The 21,913-nt window shown below is 28.0% G+C and overlaps 1 protein-coding gene across 1 annotated transcript in view; it reads left to right on the top strand.

The window, feature by feature from the left end:
* LOC107437274 (uncharacterized) overlaps positions 1-21,913 on the top strand; it is an 87,350-nt gene that overhangs the window by 52,247 nt on the left and 13,190 nt on the right. The window contains exons 3-7 of the mRNA XM_043052336.3: positions 10,577-10,846; positions 14,054-14,320; positions 15,353-15,465; positions 18,975-19,203; positions 20,661-20,795. Of these exons, the coding sequence (XP_042908270.2) occupies positions 10,577-10,846; positions 14,054-14,320; positions 15,353-15,465; positions 18,975-19,203; positions 20,661-20,795 (1,014 nt within the window). The remainder of the gene's footprint in view (positions 1-10,576; positions 10,847-14,053; positions 14,321-15,352; positions 15,466-18,974; positions 19,204-20,660; positions 20,796-21,913) is intronic.

The following is a 21,913-nucleotide window of genomic DNA, read 5'->3' on the forward strand; positions in this document are numbered from 1 at the left end:
ATTCAAATATTAGTATTATTACTGAAAGAATAAAAAAATTAACTTCTAGGAATAAGATAAACGAAATGAACTCCTTATTTCAATAGTGTTTCTTTTCCTTCAGACAGATTTGATAAATAATCATTATCTTAAAACAATAGGAAGTTATTAAATGTCTTTTAAGCTGTATTTATGCATCCACAATGAGGAATGCCCATTTTTTTTTACAGAAAATATTGCAGTTGTTTAACTGGATTATTTTAGTTATACTTATTACACTAGTTTATCTTTTTTTTTTATGGAAATAGAACTAGTAAAACGTAATAATTAGTTTTCATGGTAAACTGAACTTTACCTCGTTCATTACTTAGAGATTTTTTTATTAAGATATAAATATCTATTATTTCTATTGAATTATTTCCGTATATCGACTAATTTGTATTACTTGAATTTCCTAAAGTGCTATTATGTTTATATTGAGCATAAAACTATTGACTATTTCTTCAAATGCAATTAATTAAATGTGTTTGAAACTTGTGATAATTTAAGAGCTGAATAGATAAAGGATGTAAATGTCATTATTGAAAAGAATTTAGAACTATTGCGGAAACTTATTATTTTCCCCAATAATTCTCGCATTTTTAAATATTCCATTATTTGCTCAATCTTTCAATTTCAAAGATTACAGTGGATGAGGAATCCAAGTAACAGTTTTTGTGTGAATATGGAGGAAAAGAATATAAATATACAGCCAACGAGTAATCTTGGATAATTTTTCTTTCGACAGCCAAGTAAAACGCCAAGAATGAAGTGCCATAAGACAAATAACTTAAAATGAGTGTTAAAGATTTATAAATTTCGGCAATTATGAAGCTTATGAACAAGAAATAAAGGCATGGCATAGTCTTCATTTTCTACTTATAAACGTATAACGTTTAAGCTCATTTACTCAAATTCACTAATATTTATCTTAGATCTTTCATTCACTTAGCTCTTCGATTATGCAAAGAATTTTGAATTTATTTTGTTTAGTTATTAAATTTTTTCTTCGAATTTTTTCTTCTGAATTTTTTTTTACTATTCAATAATGCGAGGAATTTAAACTTTAGCTTGTACATTTCTTATTAAACTTTAAGCACATTAACTCAAATACTATAAAATCAGTCTTAGATCTTTTATTCACTCAATTGTGCAATGAGTTTTAAATTTAATTTGTTCTTTTTATACTAATACAATGGTTAATTGTTTCAAAAGCGTTTAATATTCTATTCAAGATTTTACAACCATACGTGATTTCAAACGTGTGCAGGCAAAGATATTTTCCTAACCGTAATTCTTACGATAAATTGGATAGGCAGACAATTTGTTGTAGGTAGTTTTACAGCGAGGTCTCGGTGCTGCCATCTAGTGTGGCAGAAACTAGACGTCCAAATTAACATGACCAACGGTATCTCACCCATTGTGGTGGTCCTGAAAGAGTAGATACCACCTCTGGAGAACGCACTAGGTCTGCTCATTGGAAAGACCGATTGTGCAGCTCATTGGAAATTTAAAAAAAAAAAAAGAAAAAAAAAGTTTTACAGCGAGGTTATTTTACCGGATGATGTTTTCTACACTACGGAGCGCTGCAGGCTCCTTATCGCTCTTATTTCCGGGTTACTGTTGTCGGTATATTTTGAGGCTATTTAGCCTTAGATATTCGCTATGTTAGCAGCGAATACCGTAAATAATGAAAAGATTGTAAATAGTGAAGACACGGTGCATGTAATGATATGACAATAAACATAAATACTGAAAGGATAATAAACATGTGGTTTGATAAGTAATAAAAACTTAAAATTAATATTAGAATAAAAATCGTAATTAAACACTTATTATATTATCAACAGTATACTAACTTCGAAATTTAAATGATAATTTGGAAAATAAAATTTGTCTCATTACACTAATTAAATGCTCATACAAACGTATACACTGTGCACTCCTTGAAAGAAGAGCAATAAGTAATAAACAAGTCAAAAGAAGCCAAAACAAGACTGCCAAAATAGAAAGCTCTTTCTAATTATAGCAACCATGTTGCCTTTTTTAATAATATATCTAGACTGATAAAAATTATGGTCAAAATTATGTGAATTTGGTAAAAATTACCGTTTTTCGGACTCTATGGGAACACTATATAGCTAGGTAATTTTAAAGGAGCTCTTTGGTAATTATTTTAGTAAAAATTTACATTAAGATATGCATTTATAACATGCGATAAAATTTGGTTAAGCGTGGTAAAATTTGATAATTTTATCATAATACCTTAGAGTATGACACAAAAACTATTTATTTGGTCATATCTATTTTTTAGTTTCGTATTTTTTACTAAATGTGTTGCAATAAAATTATAATTTTGAAAACCACAATTTCCGGTTAACAATTACAATAAGAACGGAAAAATTACTAAATGAATGGTTAAAATAACTTATATTTTGGTTTACCTGGAATTGCTTATTTTTAAACCAAAAATTTTATCATTACGATACGATACGTGCGATAATGTACGATAATTTTGCCAGAACTTTAACTCTGTGTATAAATAACAAATTTTCAACTCAAACTCACCAGAAATTCTTAATAACTTTAATATCTATAAAATACTTGACCTCAGGAATTATATTATTTAGTTTTTTTTATTGAAAACAAAATTATTTGTTTGAAAATATTGCCATGCATAACAAGCTGTAATAAGCAGTTGTAAACTTTCCATCAGGAAGTCGTGGAGGTAAACAGTTCAAAATTTGTTTTTGTTTACTTTGCATTGAAAAGACCATTCATTTCCTAACTAAAATTCCAATAGTGTATTTGAAACTAGTAGTAATCATTCTATACCAAAAAATTTATTTACTTTTACAATTGTTTATTATTTTATTTGAACTAAAATCAATCAAAATCATTTCCGTATAAATAAATTGCTGTATACTGGAATTTCATGAAGAAAAGTAATTATTTTTATATTGGGCATTTCAATAACTCGGTCAGTCTTGTTCAGAAAAAAGATGTATGATCTGTTGTTCGATTGATCACGGATGCGTGAATGGATGGCACAAGCAATAGATTGCTGTTCTGACTGCTATCCAGATGTCAATAGAAATAGATGAATCGTTTTTCGCACAATATAATAGACCTGCTAATGACAAAGCATAATAAGATTTAATAGCAAAAATTATTGCCCAATTTCTGCTATCAAAAGAACGATCATCAACTGTACTTTTTTTCTTTTTCGAGATATGCTTCTAAGATTTGCGATGATTCATATGCTTTTAATGGTAGAATTAATTTTCGATATTTCTACATCCTTAAAGTTTATTTCTGGTAAACTAGAGGATCCATTTTCGATTACAAACGTAATGAGACAGTCTGGAAGTTACTTGTGAAAATCGCGAACAATAACTGAATCTCTACGGTAATATTATTCATGGATAAGAAAACCTGGCAAAATTACTGCAAAGTATAATAATGACATTTCTTGCACAAACAAAAATTGTTAAGACCAAAATACATGGTACTTAAACTATTCATTTGGTAATTCTTCCATTCATGTAGTAACGGTTTACTGGAAATTCATTAAAAAGTAAGTTTAACCGAATAAATGGTTTTTATACTATGTTCTAATGTACCATGATAAAATTATCAGATTTTTCCACACCAAATTTTATTGTTAATTTTACTAAAATCATTATTAAATCGCTTTGGTTAAAATTACTGAGCTTTTTGGTATTCCCATATAGCCAGAAACACGGTAAATTTTACTATCTTGTAGTAGTTTTGACCATAATTTTTTCTCAAAACAATAATTGTAAAGGGGTGCAGAGGGCTCGTTTGTTTACGAATTCAATGTATTTTAACACTATATTGTTTAATTATTGTTCCAAACAAATCTTTTTCCTTAAAAGTAAATTTTTTTAAATAATTTTTCACACTTGATTTTTATTAATTTATTAATAGAAATTTATGAAAAAATCATAAAATATTTAGATGCAGAAAGGAAGAGCAGAAATGGCGAGGCTAAATTGAGTAGACAAAACAATTGATTAGTTTATTGAACAAAAAGTTCTGAGTTATAAAAAACTAAATATTGAGTTTCTATGTAAAATAAAAAATATTTGTGTTTCATTCTTGACACTATCATGTTGAGTTATTTTAAGGCAATTTCAAGAATTTCAATTTATGAAATTACTGATCATTTCCTAATTTTGATCTCAAACTCATTTTGTTTTATCATACATTTTACCATGTTTTATTTATTAAGTTAGCAAAGATATATGACTATATGAGGTAATATGATAAAACTAATACTGTAGGGAAATACGGTAAAACTAATTGTTTCGTTTAATACAGATTAAAAAGTATATATGTAAAGGAAAATAAATTCTTGATGTAATTATTTATCTTTAGAAATATCGCAAAGTGCCCGGAGAAATCTATTCAGGTAAAATTACCCTATTGTATAGTAATTTACATTTCTGGTTAAAAAAAGCTATAACTCTGGTTAATAAAACCAAAATATATGATATTTAAACCATTCATTTGGTAATTTTTACGTTTATATGATAACGATTTACCTTAAATTCTAGTTCTCAAAATTATATTCGTATTACCGCATAGTTACAAAACTGAAATATAAATTTAACCAAATATTTATTTATTTATTCATTTATTTATTTATTTATTTTTCGCTTAGTCACTGATGACACATATTTCATATGCATTAGAATGGCTTCGTTATAAAAACATTTCTTTAAAAAAAAACAAGCACATTTTTAGTCTTATATCAGCAAAAATAAGCATTTTTTCAAAATTGGGGCATGTAATTAAAAAAGAAAAATGTGTAAACAATTTATTCAATTCATTTCTTGCTTTCTATATTTTAAAGCTTTTATTCTTGACGAAAGCATTTTAAAATATTCTCACAAGAATTTTAATATAATAACACAACAGCTTACATTCAACTACTAATTGAACTAAGCTTGGGGAATTGTTACTAACTACGTATACAACTTTTTATTACACTTAGTTAATACGCTACTATAATCGTTTCGGCAATGGTACGGTAATGAAATGAAACAAAGTATTAAAATGTTTTATTAAAAAGCGGTTAAAGTGGATTTATTTTAATAGGATCATAAAATGTTTATTGTAAAAATAAATAAAAAGGGAATTTTAATGCATATTAACAAACAAGCAGCTTTATTAAATGTGTTTAAAAGCGGATTAAAATCATTAATTCAATTTTCAGAATCATTAATTCCTTAACTTTTTCTACAAACATAAGTTTTATTTATAACATTTTTTAAACTGAAATAATATTGATCATTCGTAGTAACGAGAATAAATTAATCCGTATTTTTATTATTGTTTACTTAAGTGGGATTCAGTTTAACGGAATAATAAAAGTAATATTTTTTGGAAAAATAAATTGAATCAATAGTTATATGTATATGAATTTCCACTGTTTAAATATTTTAAATTAATATTTTTTTTCTTTTTTTTTTGGATTCATTATTTAATTGTTTACTTCTTAAATAAATGTACAGTATTTGTTAATAAAATTGGAAATTTTAAAAGTAAATTTTGAAATAACATTGCATTTCAATATTAATATAACCCTCATCAATAATTATGCTTTTGAAATCGTTCTTAAAAAAAGCTATTTATGATTCTATTTGCATTTATCTATACATATAAATGAATGTAAAAAAAAAAAGTTAAGATATAATCATTCTCACATTTTTAATATACGCACTCATTGTCTGGATTTTAAACTTATTTGTATGCAAAGACATTAGCAAATTTATGACAGCTCTTTTAAAAATGCAATTTTTTTAGTCTAGCATCTATTAGTGTGATATATACAATAGATCATTAAATGTTTCATGTAGACATCCTGTTCTCACTTAATCAACTGTGTACAAAAGCAGGATCGTGAAATGCATGTAAAATTTAAATAGTTACGTGCTTTATGATTTGTTTGTTATAAAACTGAATGACTTTATCTACAAAGTCAACACAATAAATTATCATGTAGGCACACAATTAAAGCGAATATATTTTACCTCGTAATGTAACAGAGCGGTTTCGACAGAGAGCGCGAGGAATTATAGGAAACAAAATTTACTCTTCAGTGAAATTCAAGATACTGTACTTACCCTTCAGTGAATTTTTAAAAAGTAAAATTTGGCATGATCTGATTACTTTACGGAAAGTCATTTAAGAATCTATTTGAATCTCATTTACTTTCTTTTGTATTGCTACACTGTTAGACATTTCTCTGAAAAAATGGTTAAATAACAATTTTAGTTGTTATTTTACCATATTCAAGCAAAAGAGTCAAATAACAATAAACACGATGATATTCAAGCTCTTAACTGGGAGAAAAAGCGTTAATTAACTTCTTTCACCTAATACGGTTAAACAACCAGAATTTTATAGCACGAACTAGGCCACCTAATGAAGCCACTTAGTTCCTTGCAGCTGGGTACATATTATAGCCAAGAGGGCTAAGCTATCGATTTCATGATTGACAGAACAGGGGTTCGAGTCCCAGCGGTGACGCCACTATATTTTCTCTATTCCCATCAACACATTAAGAATTTCCGGTGTCCTGAAGTTTTCAATTTGTGTCTCTGGCCTGTTAGAATGTGATACTCTCCTTCATGCATAGATGGCAGCACCATAAAGCTGATAAACTATCTCCAATGTCCAGTTAAATTTCTTTTTTACCGTTTAGAAACCATACTAGTTATAAATGGTTAAAAAACCATAGTTTGGTATTGAAAGTTTTTTAACCGTATAATTGTAAACAGTTTCAAGACAGTAAAAGTTAATAAACCGTAAACTTTATGGTTAATTGAATGGACATACTGGTGCCGGTTATTTTACCATAATTTTATAATGAAAATTTCAACATTGCGTGTGTCTAGATTCTAAAGTGGATTTTAAACGAACTTTGGGGGCTCCGCTTACAAACATACAGTAAAATACTTTGGGATAGTTAAGTCTTTTCATTCGTTTGTTTACTTTACGTGAGCATTATTTCCAAGATAAAACGATGCCCCAGTTATTTTCCGTATATCTTAATTCTATTTTTAGCACTTTTTGATCATCCTTCTTTGGATCAAGTAATACTATTTATGTTTGACGTTGTCTAAGGTTTGTCCAATCAGCCATTAAACAATAGCAAATCAATCTTAACTCTTGTACCACTAAACTCTAAAATGAATTGCAAGTTAACTACTCTGAGAAAAAGTATAGTCAAAACTATCAGAATATTGTAAAATTTACCGCGCTTCTGGCTATATGCAAACACCAAAAATTCTGTGATCTTTTTAGTAATGGTTTTCGTAAGTTTAACAAGAAAATATAGTCCTATAAAGTGTGATAAAATATGGTAAATGTATTAAAATTTGGTAATTTTATGATTGATGCCATAGAGCAAGGCATAAAAGTCACTAATTTGGTTAAATTTACTTTTCTGCTTGTGTTTTATACTAAATGTGTGGTAATAAGAACTATAATTTAGAAAACCAGAATTTCTGGTAGCCCGTTACTATAAGAAGAGAAACATTACCAAATGAATCGTTTACCGTATATGCTGGCTTTGATTATGAGAATTGTGTTGTTGTTTTTTAATACCAGAAATGTAATTACCATACTATACTGTAGTTTTATCAGAATTTTTTTCTTCGTGTACAAAGTAATTAAAAATTCTAGTGTATAAAATGTCAAAAAAATAATAATATAATAATTTTGGACTATGATTTTAAGCATGAAGGTCATTCACTTAGAAGTCGACATTATATTTCTTAAGTATGTTTGCTGTAAGAATTTTTATACGAGAAATTTTTTTTTAAATAATTTAATATATAACTGGAAACACCAACATAATTAAAAGTCTTAATGTGGAAAAAAACTATAAAAACTGCAATTACGAGATATAAAATTTTTTTCGAAAAGTAACTATCTTAAGCTACTTTTTCTACTAAAAACTTTAATAAAAAAAAAAAAACAAATTTTCTGAAAATTTAAAAAAAAAATAAAAAAAAAAAAAAACATTTTGTGCGAATATTATTTTATACGGATAGGAATACGGATTATATGTATACTGATCATACGGATAGAAATATAATTTTATATGGACGGATTTTTTCATTTTTTCTTAAATCATCCGTTTGGGAGTAAATTAACTTTTAATTACTTTTTACATGCATTTTAACTTTTTGACTTCGAATGAAATTTCTGAAGCGTAAAAAATCATTAAATAAAAAGAAAAGATTATATGGCAAAACCTGGCATTATCTTTAAACGTAACGAGCAATTCAAATCATTAAGAACAGGATTTTATTTTAAACTATATTAAACCATGTTGACCTTTTGAGATAAGAATTAAAACGAATTTATTCCATTTAATGTTTATATCAAGGAAAAGAAATTCAGATTTGAAATTTAAAAGCATTAACAACTATTAAAAAGAATCAGGTCAATAAATTCTAGGAATGGAACTCTTTATTCTAGCATATAATTAAAGTGCGATAGTAAAAAAATAAAAAGCATTCAATTGAAATGAAATAAAGTTTTTAAATTGTTATTAAGTATCTTTAAAGTTATTTTCGATTCAACTCTACATTCGAAGTCTACTATGGTAATCAGTTACGGTAATTATGCTAAGAAATTTTTCTTATTCAGCAATAAACAACATTTCAAAGAAGACATCTAGTTGAAAACTTATTAAATTTGTCTCTTTCTTTGGCATTATGTCTTAAGTTTCATTCATTTTTATTTTTTTCCGAATCGGCATGGTTGTTTTTCCGTCAGAAAATGCGATATCATAAAAGTGCCAGGAAAAAAATGGTTAGTTTCGTTAAGAAAAAATTTTACATAAAAACTTGACAAAATAGTTTCACGCATTTTAAAATGTGCATTATGTCTGCCAAATGAATAAATACTTTCATCCTGTGATCTTCTCTAGTAAACTTGGTAGCATTACTGATTAATGATTTTATAAATGTCAAAATTTATTTTTGACTTATTTATTTTAGTATGGAAGAAATTAAAAACCATTAATCCACAAAATGAAATCTATATTAACTTTAGAAATATCATAATCGTAATGGAAATATCTGAATTGAAAAATACTTATCTTTATTCACAGTATTGCTGGTTGCTATCTATATAGCATACTATCATCAAAATAAATTCAAATTGTCTTTCTGATAAATTTTAACTTAATTTTAATACTTAAAACCCTTCTTTATCTACTTTTTATGATTATGCAATATTATAGATTTTTTGAAAAGAGTATAATGAACATATTTTAAATTATACACATTTTTTGTTTAACACATTTGAAAAGTTTAGCAATGAAAGGTTCTAAGAGACATCAGCTGTGAGGTGAATTTAAGACCCCCGATTGGAGAAAACATTATAGCAGTGATAAGTGTTTTACGATAATAATATGCTATAATATCCAAACTACTTAGATCTTCATTTATATTGTTAGAAAATGCTTTTCGTAAGTTGTATAATCTAATGTTATGATGTAAATAAATAGTGTTTAATATTATGTTTATATTAAAGTTTTGTGAAACTTTTATTTTGGTTTTATTTGTTTTGTGAAACTATTATTTGCAAAATCTCTAGTAAGTCTATAGTACACAACTTTACTAGTTTCATTTTTGATTACAAAAATATGTGCTCTTTAGTTTTATAATGTAGCCCAAGTAAGCCATGTGAATTATAAAAGGTAAGTAAACAAAAAACTAACACGTGGATAACGTCATAAATGTAGTTACAAAGACAGCGTCACCATCCAGAATCATAAAGAAAGGTAAGACAACTGCATATAAAAAAATTATTCAGTTCACATGAGGACTTTAAAGTAAATCTGAAGTCATATTAAACATGGATGCGTCAAAATAATTACGATTTCTAGACACAAGGAGAGCATATCTAATTTAAACATTTATTGTCAAATGCTGGATGTTTGTAGACAGCATTATCTAGGGCAAACAACTGAGAAAAATTTATGTTTAAAGTTTTCTTAAAGGGTAGCCATCACAGTCGGATCTGCCAATAAGACCAGGATAAACGAACAGTTTGATAAGGAATTTAATATTCATGAAAGGATTATAGATAATCTAAGAGACTCGTGACATTTATATGCTATAGTGCAGCCCCTTCCGGAGTAAAAAAAATTTTTTGCTATCACCTTTTGCCATGTCGTGAACTATTTCCTAATTTACCACCAATAATCGTATATATTGATCTTGTTCTTTTCTGGGCACATCTAACCTAAGCATGACTTTGCATTCATTTTAAATGCTCTCATGCGAAATAACCAATTATGCTCACTCTACAGTTCATTTCTTTTGCCTTCTCTTATAACCCTGGATAGTAATGCTGCTATCCCTATCTGACGTTATATTTCACGTCATTTTTGAAACTCATATATAATGCAGTGCATTTTTTTTTTAACTCAAAATTTATTTTCCAGTTTTTTTTTCTTTGTTTAAACTGACTCATTTTATCACAATTCTTCCTTTTTCTCTCTCTATAGGTCGCGTAGCATTCATAAAGAGTACTGGTCTAAGTTATGGCGGATTTTCCTACTTCACTATTCGAAATGTCTCGCTTCACGAATGCCAAAGATGGTGTCGAGACGACACAGAATGCGAAGCGGCGGCATTCGATTATTCAGTCAGAATGCAGGATGGACTTCCAGAAACGACATGCACCCTTCAAAACGACACTTCCGCCGGCAAGAGCAATGTCGCACCTAAAAGAGGAAAACACACCTATTACATTACCAAGATGAATATCAATTCAGGTATTACTCATGAAATACAAGTCTTTTTATCCGCCATTTTTGGTCCACTTAATCGCAGAGCAGCTTTTTTTCTTTAATCTTCCTTTTCAAATGAGATTTTTAAATAAAAACAAATTATGTAAGTACATAATGAATATAATTACCTGAACAATTGACGGAATGACATTTATAGAAATGTATAATCATTACTATGTTTGTGAAATTCATAACTGAAATTTTCCGCTTATCTTTGATTACTTGAAATTTTTTTAATTCTCGAAAACTATAGGTAATAGATTCTGTTCTAAAATAAAGTATCGTGTCAGGTTTAGAGTTTCTTTATACAAGTCTTTTTTGAAAGAGCAGATAATTTAAGAAAAAGTTTTAAAAAAATTTTATTCCATAAGAAGTTCGAAACAGAATTCCTTCAAAAAATGAGCCCAACTAATCTGTTTACGAATTTGTTTTTACATTTCTTTCTATTCTTATAATCCTCTGAACATCTGTGCATTGTCATGTACAGGGATTAATATAGGAGTCTAATATAAGAACCCCTTCTATATTTATGGTCAAGTATTAAGATGCATTCTTAATATTCGAAGGGACAAACTAAATTATAAAATTTAGCGGACGATGCATTAAATCATGAAATTATGATCAAATAAGCACTTTTTTTTTTTGCGTAATTCTGAGTTAATTTTGACTCTCAAAATACATGTTGTAACCTCAATGTAGAAAAATTTTGTCCCAATAGTTTCCGTGATCAGCTCAGTAGTTAGAAGAAACTTTGGACCTCTTTATGTTAATTTAAATTTTCACAATGTCTCTGGAATTAGGCAAGATAATTCAGTAATTTTTTTAACACAAATGTAAAACTCGTTTGATCATAGATTATTTAACATGAAATTAATATATTTAATAACTTTTTATTTTAATAATTCCCAAAAGTTTTTTTAATAGTAATTCAATAAAAAAAATTATATAATTTTTAACTTTGTTATTTTAAATGACATAAAAAAAATTACAGAATTGATCACATAGCCCTTGAGATTGCTTCTTTTTAAAATTTATTAAGCAAGCAAGAGTATTAAAAATTAATTTTTAAAAAAAACGTTTTTAAGCGTATTTTATTTAAGCAAGGAAGAGTAAAAAAGCGTTCATAGTTTAATCTATCTAACCAAGGAAATATCACTTTCATTAGTTTGAGAACACGATAAGAGCCAAAATGGCGTCTTCTCTGTTTGCTGTTTCAGAAAAGGTCTGGCCATTAAAAAATAATTCAAGTCACGTTCAAATCTTATAATAAATCTAATTAAAAAAATCGACTTAGTAATTGACTTTATACTCATTTTTCATGGTTCGGTAATTAGTTTGTATTGACGCCAGTCATATTAGATTAAATGATAAGTTTTCGATTCCCGACAGTTGTTTTATGGAATGCGTTCTTTAAATTGCAATTAAATGATTGGATGTGGTTATGTAATTATGGTTTTATAAATAATTTTTAATAAGTAGACATTTTTACGTGTGCTGAACTTAATCTTCCATTAGTTCCTAATAAATAATTTAATAGTTCTTACACATTAAAATTTGTTTAGAAAAATATACATAATTCGCAAAGCAACTATATATTTTTTAAAAAAATAAATAAACAGGAAACGAAACATATTTCCTTTTTAATTTCAGTGCATCCAAAAAAGTTTTATGACTACTGAAATAGTTAAATTCTGAAAATGTGTATATTAAAAAGGTAATTAACTTTATAAATTTTTAATAATTTAAACCAAAAATAATGTAACTTAAAAAGTGGAACAATTCTTTTACACATGACTGGAACTTTTAGAAATTGTAATCATACTAGCATTTGTGAAATTACAGTTATAATATCATTAGTATAATATCATTAAAAAGAATATCATTAGTACAACTACAATAGATTCTTTTGTGACATAGAAGTATTTACATTATTTTTTTACGACTACTGAGTTATTTACATTATGAAAATAATTAAATCAAATAAATTATTTTTATTTACAAATTTTTTATTTAATTATACTTAAAATAGTTTAATTTTCTTCTTTTTATGACTCATGAAATATTTATATGATAAAAATATGTAAATTAAAAAAATTATAATGTTTTCAAGTTCTTAATTTTTGATACGAAAAATAAAATAGAACAAAAAGAAATGTAACTTACTCATGGAATTTTCATTTATTGAAATCATACTAAAAATTGCCAAAATAACGCTTACTCTGTGAAACTAAAAAATGATGCAATTTAAGAAATCTATAATTGTAATAAATAACTTTATTATTGATGAAAAAGGAATAAACTTTATTTAAAACTTAGCATATTTTTTATCGAATTCCAACTCCAAGTTCGAAAATATATTTATATTAATAAATTATTAAATGAAAAACGATAAAAATACTATCTCTAATTTTAAATTACTTACAAGTTTTTGGACCCAGATATCTTTAAAAAAGTTCTTTTTTTGTATATAAAACGCACTTCTTATTCTAATCCAGAAGTTATTCAAAACTCTTGATGAGATGTGTTAAAACTGTCGTGTATTAAATAAAAATTATGAAAATGAGGTAAAAATTAACAACCTTCGTATTTTTTTTCAACTCAAAAACTTTCGCTTGTTGAAATATTCAATCACTTCCACGGAAATTAATGGGAATTGTGGAAAATAATAAACTACATTTTCAAATTTTTCAGGAATCCATTTTTAGTTAAATACATATTTTTGGCAATAAGATGTTTCTTATTGATTAATTGTGTTTCTTAAGGTCCTGTTATTAAGTGGAAATTCTGTAAACTTGTAAATTATCTATCTTTAAACAGCATCAATGAATAGTTTGATGTAAAAATGTTACTTTTGAAAAAATTGTACTGTCCAACTATTATGAGAGCTGCACCAGACTGAATTATTGACCGACTGGTTACCTGTTGTTATAGAAACAAGAGTAAAATCATTTCTAATATGGGAGAGTTGAGGAAATAATAATACTCTCCCTACCTTAACATATCCGAAATGGGTAACCCTAAACCCCTATTTGAAGTTACCTATCTTTGTTATCACTGTAAAAACCAAGAATCGAGTCTGGTTTCTGGGGAAGTTCTCTTGATAGCTGGACAGTAGGTTACCACTATAGTCCTAAGTCCTTCAACTATTTTTCTTTCCTTCATTTTCTGACGTGCTTTAACGTATCTTCTCAGATCACCTATGCGATAGATTGTGGACTTTTGAATGGATTCCCAACAAGATTCTTCGAGGTTTAGACAACGCTATCATCTTCACTTCCAACAGAGAATCGTGTCTTGCCGCCTGCCTTTCTGAAGTAAGATTCGTGTGTAGATCAGTAGAGTTCAACGTGGTAACTCATGAGTGCCATCTCAGCGAATTCGATCGTCGATCACCAGGAGCAAATGTCCATCTTGTAGACTCACAAGGAATTGATTATTTGGAGAATTTCTGCTTGCAATGTATGTTGTTAAAAGTCTTATAATTAGTAATTTTAAAATAATTCATCCTTTAAAAATTCACTCATGCTTGAATGTCTGTAATGTTTTGTCTAATTGCTAATTGATTATTTTTTCTCAGTCATAAAATTGACTTGCAAAATATTTGCTTTAATCTTTTCATCAATTGTAAGAAGAATTGTAAGCAACAACTGCTTAAAATTTACAGATAGTATTGAATTATTTTCTAATTTGTAAAAAGGTACTCTAGTCAACTTATACTATTAATAACACTCAAACAAAATAAAACACTTTTTATTACTAAATAAAAAATATTAGACTAACTGATGCACTCGAATCTGCTGCCAATTTATTTATTAAGGTTCATATATTTTAGTTGTTAAAATTATATAAAGATATCGCATGTGTAGTATATTGTTTCATTTTCAATTAATTTAGCTGAGAAACTAAAATTGGTGTCTTTATTGATGTAGGTTATTTATTTATTTTTAAATTAGATAAATAAGCTAAGAACTTCCATACAACGTAAAAAATTCCGGATCAAATCACTGGGAAAAGCAGAAGTATCATGAGAGTATCATGTGCAAAATTTACTGTAAAATTTATTTTTACCGTAAAGTTTTATACCAGAATTTTTACAGTAATACATCGTTGCATTGATTTTAAAGCATATATTGCACTAAAAAATACGGTATAGCAGGTATTTTACCCCGTAAAATTTAAAGATAGCACCCTGAGTGCCGATACTTTTTGCCGTAATTTGATCCGGAATTTTTTAGGGTGTATATGAGATTGTAAAATATATTAGTCTTACACTTTTATCATGTCAGCTATAAAAAGTGAATAATTATTAGCAACGACCATTGAATAATTTTGTTTTCCTAGTTTTTGCTTACCCTTCTCTTGACAGGTATTCACTGCGAAAAGTTTATTCACACTATTTTATATTTTTATCAAATGATTTCCTTTTAAAAAATACCTTGATGTGTTTAGAATGATCGTAAGAACTTTTTTTCCATTTTTTTCTAAATCTAGCTTCAATGGTATGCCCAGGTCCCAAGCATTACAATTATCTTCAGGTTGGGTTATCGCAAGCAGCAGTAACAAGTTATGTTCAATACAACTACTATCCCGATAAGCAGATTGTGGTAAGCATCACTAGAATAATTTATTTTATAATCGATATTTTTAACTTTAACAAAGACTTAATCGATATAATCGATATTTTTTTCTTTAACACTGACAATATTTACAAAGGCTTTTGTCTTCAGGAACAGCAGACGTAAATGTGAACAATGTAAGTAATTTTTCTTTAGAAATTTGAAAATTAATTGCCTCAAGTATACAAAAATCTTACATGAATCTAGTCATGAATTCAGCCCAATATTTTCATTGTTACTCTAATTGAATTAAACTGCTATGAAATAACGTATTTACTGTTTTATACTCTAATCTACTTCTAAATAAACATTTTTCTGAAATGTTTTTCAAAACTTTTTCAAACTGTTTTTACACAATTGTACAGCGTAAAAGTTTCACCAAAAAAAATTGAAATTTTGCTGCAATACTGCACTGTAAAAATTCTGGATCAAATTACGGTTAAAATTACCGACATTTAGGGTGCAAGTACTTTAAACAGTAAAATCCATTTTATTCGAACAAAAAATCTGATTTACTGAAATTTTAACTGTAATAATTACATTAAAATTACGGAATCACTATATTTAAATAAATATTATTATTAAAATTACAGTATATTTTACGGTAAAATTTACGCTGTTCCTTGTTCTTCATTCACGTTGTTCTTTTGCTTTAGTCTATACATAGCACAAATTATTACCCTTTTCTCTGTTGGATAGATTAGAACTATTTCTCCAAAAGTTTAAACGGTTTTAAAATTACCAAATTTTTTTATACTCCCGATTATTAGAAATAACAACAATAACGAAATTACAAATAGCAGGCAATTATTGAATCTCGTTGTTTTCTTAAAAGACAGTAAGAAGAAAAACGAGCCATTTCGAGCTCCTAATATATTCGAAGTCTGGAACTAATTTAAATCAATGAATTACCATTATGCTGATGATAAATACGAGGTCCACTGAGTACCGGTCAGCCAACGTTGACCATCATTTTGCTTCCTCATTCATAACCCAAGACAGCTCGTAGTTCATCGTGATCGTAATAGAATCAATGCGAGTTTTAGAGGTTGAAGGTGAAGGTCAGGTTAAACGAAGCATTAGAAAAGAGAGGGTTATGAAAATAACGGTATTGATAAATGAAAATGTCCCTATTAAATAATATATTATCTACCATCATTGTTCATTGATTTCCATACTCAGCACGAAGTTTTCCGTAACGAAAAATGATGAATACATATTTAGTATTAATATAAAATAATTCTTTTTTTACCTAGCAAAATACTGGTTTTGATGACCGAATGCCTCTTTTTTGCAAAAAGAAAATTCTAATAGTTTTGAACTTTTAAGGATACTATTTAACCCTATGCTTAGATGTGGTGGGAATATATTTACCTAAATGTCTTAAAAGTTACTAATTATCTCAAACAAATTATAATGATTTTATGCAAATATACACGCAATATGGTTTGCAAATATGTCTAAATATTAAACAGGTAAAAAGATGTTTCAATAAACATTTAGTTGATGTAACGTATGTTTTAAATCAGTGAGATGTTTCTAATTTAAATTTCAGATATTTATATTGATATTGCTTTTGCTTAAAAGTTTGATTTTGTTTCAAAGTTTTATAATAGTTTGATGAACGAGAAAGCAAATATGATTCTACATGAGAAAAATGTAAATTTTTAATAATAAGAAATTGTCTCGCATGTTTAACATGTTTTGATAGGAACTATACTTGTTTTTAATTTTAAATGATAGTTCTGAAATTTTTGCTAGCTTTAATGCAATACGAAAGTATGTTTGAATACTGAAAAGATGTGGGTAAGTTTTTCTGAATATTTATTTAACATAGTTCACTCTTTAAATATTTTTTTTAAAGAAATTTCTGTCTTTTTTTTCATGTAATAAATATTTTGGTTTCATTTTTAATATCTAATTTTTTAATATTTAATTTTTTAATTTTTTCAAAACCAAGTTTTAAAACTTATGAATCCAAAAAAGTTCATAAAATTTATTTTAATGTCAGCTTGCTTAATTTTTAAAGACTTAACTTCTAGGAATTATATATGACCAATATATTGATTTAAAAAACTCTAAAGCTGTTAAAAATACTATTTCTCACAAGATTCTGCACGCTGAAGCTTACTTAAATTTTTAGATAATAATTTTTTAGACCATGTTTTCGTATTAAAAAAATTGAGATTTAAAAAAAAATGTGGAAATATTTTGTAGCAACTAAGAAAAAAAAACGATTGAAAAATAACTTGGATTGACTATGAAATCGCTCAGATAAGGAGCGCAAAAAGTAATTATTGAAATGCCTAATTAGAAAATCGCAAGTCGTTATTATACCAGATTAAAAATATTAAAATTTTCGAAATCTCTTGAATAAAGCGTAGCGATAATTATTGAAAAAACAATTTTGAAAAAAACTCTTAGATTTGCAAAGCTTTGAGATTTGTGGCACAAATAAAGGGCACATTTAAATGCTCTGTTCGAGTATCGCATTAATACATATTAAAAACATCGGGATTTACAAAATCATGTGAAAATGCGGTGCAATAAATGCTGAAAAAACAATAAAAAAATACTTGGAGAAACGTTACTTAGAAAAGCGAATATAAATCAACACTTTATTACGACTTAATTAGTACTTAGAGAAACTTAGTTAGTTAAACTTAGTTAATACTTAGAGAAACTTAGTTAAACTTGGCTAGTACTTAGAGTAACTTAGTTAAACTTGGCTATTACTAAGAGTAACTTAGTTAGTTAAACTTAGTTAACATTTAGAGAAACGATACAGAAATAGTATCTTGAGAAAGAGAGTACTTAGAAAATAGCACGATAATATTGACACAAATAAAGCATATCAAAAGTTATTACTCTTTGGATTAGCACAATTCGAAACTCGCGAGTGGTTTTAATGTATGATTTAAGAAAGATCTGTATTTTAAAAAACACGTATAAATCCGATAATAACCTCCTAAAGCATGATTTAAAAGTCGCTTAGATAAACTCTAAAGTGAGCACAAATAAGGAGCTTTGAAAGTGATTACTAAAACTTGAAGTTCACGTATCATGATTTTGTCGAAATAAAAATAATGGGTTTTTAATTTCGTTGGATTTAGTTTAAAATTCGTTGCGATCACCACCGAAAAAAAACGATCGAAAAACTATATTAAATTTACCTCGTTTAAAAAAAGCGCAATTCAAAATTTCCAATATCTTTTAGCTTCCAAAAAAAAAAAATTATAGTTTTTTTTATTGTATTTCAGGTGTTGCCACGGGCCGCAAATCGTGTACCCCTATCATAGTGTATTATTTCTGGATCGTGCGTACTCAAATCTCGTGCGCCCTCCCCCACATCGCGAGGGTTTCTGGGATGCTATATACGCCACTGCGGGAAATTATACTAGTCGGCAAATAATTAAACCACCCATATCTCACTGAAAGTCTTCTGAGACAATCACAATTTTGTTCTAGCTTAAAGTGACGTATTTAAATCTTTTCAGGTGAATAGTCGGCAAGATTGCCTACATCAATGTACTACAGAAGAGAGCTTTATCTGTCGTTCCACTCTTTTTAAACCAGACACAAGACCAGGAAAGGCTTTATGCGTTTTGTACCATCTAGATCACACAGCCTTCCCAGGAGGATCGGATGATATGTCTACGGCCAATCCTCAAGCAGTCATTGGCGGTGAAAGATCTCGGTTTTATTTAGAAACAGTCTGTGGCAATGGTAATTTTTTTTCTTTAAAAAATAAATAAATAATAGTATTTAAATGCTTTTTATATAGCAAAATATTAGATTTATATAACTTGAGTAAGATTATTTTTTATTCGTTAAGAATGACAGGAAAAATCATATTATGATTTGTGCCATTAAATGCAGTCTATAAAATTGAAGATTGGAATATAATTAATTTTTTGGGGGTCAAAGGCAGGTCAGACAATCTGCCGTTGAATTGCGATCTGCGTAAGAAATGTATATTTGAAAAAATAATTATTATTTTTCTCAAAAAAAAAAAAAAAGGAGCAGCTCAAGAATTTTAACGACTATTTTCGATGGATACTCGATATGTATTTTTACAGATGATATATATTCTAGATTTTAAGTAAACCTTAATGTTTTATTCACATATAAGCAAACCAAAAATCGCAAAAACTCAAGATTGAAGCGAAGATTTGATTAGCAATAGCGCTTCGAAATGGTAATGAAAGATTATTGTTGTGTACGAAAATTTTCAATTTACGTTTAAAAAAAATTGGAATTCTTTGGTCTAAAAAACGTAAACAAAAATGTTTTTTAGATAGAAATATTTTTTCGATTTGTGAAATGTCAACCGACTTAGAAATTATACAGCGAATTCAATCGACATACATCAAAAATGAAATAGGAAAATGTTTTTTACGTGACAGAATTTTCAAATTCATTTCTTCTTCTTCTGTTTTTACAACAACGACTACAATCCTTTCTAACTTAGTATTCTTTTTTCGAAATGTAAGTTAGAAATCGGGGGGAGTATATTCGAATCGAATGGTATAAGAATCCCAATTCAAATCATTACAGTACATGTAGTATTTCATTCATTTATGAAGTAGACCAATACATTCTCTGAGTAAATCAGAAGAAAAATCGTTGCAATGTATGATTTATTTTGTAGCGAAACAATGTGTATAATAGCACAAGTTATAACTAGAGTCTTCTCAAAACTATTACTGAATAATTGTTTGTGTAAAATGATTGTAAATAATAGCTATATTGTATTTTATAACCGTCGTTGAACAACCGACCCAATTTGTTGGATTTACGACTACTAATGTTCAACTCCATAGCCTTGTAATTTTGAACCCAATCCAGGAGACAAGGGAACTCCTGGATCAAGTATCGGGGGAAATTTGCCTTCGTGGAGGACTTTTTAATGGAACTAACCCGCATCTGCGTTACATGGAGAGAAAGACCACGAGAACCTCCCACGGTTAGCCTGAAGGCAAGGGGAATCTAACCCATGATCCGTCTACCACTGAGGATATTCCACTTCAGCACTGTGGTTGGTGCAAGCCGGATGCGGAATTCGAATCGACTGGGATTCGAACCTGGTTCGCCTCATTGGAAGGCGAACGCTCTATCTCTTGAGCCAGCACGGTTCAAATTATAGGTATAATTAATATTAAAAAAAATCTTTGTATTTTTAGGACCAGCTGAAGGATTGTTCAACCAAGTGCCAGAACAAAAACCGGAATTTCTGCACGATACTACACCAAAAACTGCTGCGGTGATGGAAGCGGAACAAGACGCCTCTTGCGATGGTTATGGAGTGTGCTACGATGGTAATTAAATAATTCTTTGAAATTATGCAGTGCAGTTTCTATATTCAGGATCTCTATTCGCCGTATTTTGACAATGCATGATTATTCAATTTATTTCGTTAAAACAGATATGTCTTGGTATAATTTACCAAACCGATAGAAGACTTTCTTCTTATTTACTTTACTAACCGCCCTACTTTACTAATTGACCTACGCAACGATGTATTAGTTGCTTAAGCAATAAGCAGAATTTTTTTTTATTTTATTTGTATGCGCTATCATGCTGTAAACAAAAAATGGCAAAGAAGTCAAAGCTTACAAATAGCAGTTTTCATGTGGTTTAAAATTGCTTTGATCAAAAAAATGTTTTCTTTTCAATTTTTCCCAACTCACTTTTTTATTATGTGTTATTATTTCCGCAGTAAACGTATGAGATTTTTTAGAGCTAAATATAAAAAGGTGAAGTTACATTTAGCTCAAAATTTCATTTGCGCACTTGATCTTACACGGAGAAAAAAGGTAAAATTACTGGTAAAATTATCGTATTGTATGGTAATTACATTTTTGGTACAAAAAAGCAACATAATTCTGGTTATAAAACCAAAATATGCGATATTTAAACCGTTCATTTAGTTAACTTTCCGTTCATAATTTAGCGGTTTATACTGGTTATTAATAACGGAAATACTGATTTTCAAAATCATAATTCTTATTACCACACATTTAGTAAAAAATGCAAAACTGAAACGTAAATTCAACCAATTAATTGATTTTATGTCATGCTTCTGGAATCCTGATAAAATTACCAAATTTTATGACATACTGTAAAACCATATTTTATTGTTTATTTTACCAACATTTTTACTGAAGTTCTTCGGTAAAAAGCTTTTTGATGCTACATAGAAAATTTTACTACATTCTGACAGTTTTTGTTTTCAGAGTAGCGATACTGCAATGTTCCTCATGAGTTAAGCCCATTTATTTTTAACTAAACATTTTAGTTTTTAATTTATTTTAAGTTCTTTTTTTATTTTCACCATTATCTTTCCAAGCAATTTAGATCATTTAAACTATCTTCTTTGTTTACATCTAATGCTTTCGGTTGATTTTATTTCTTTTTCAGTTATAAACACCTCTGG

This window comes from Parasteatoda tepidariorum, chromosome 8 (genome assembly GCF_982258835.1).
Source record: "Parasteatoda tepidariorum strain Cologne lab strain chromosome 8, Ptep-v5.0, whole genome shotgun sequence".
In the NCBI taxonomy this organism is placed as follows: domain Eukaryota; kingdom Metazoa; phylum Arthropoda; class Arachnida; order Araneae; family Theridiidae; genus Parasteatoda; species Parasteatoda tepidariorum.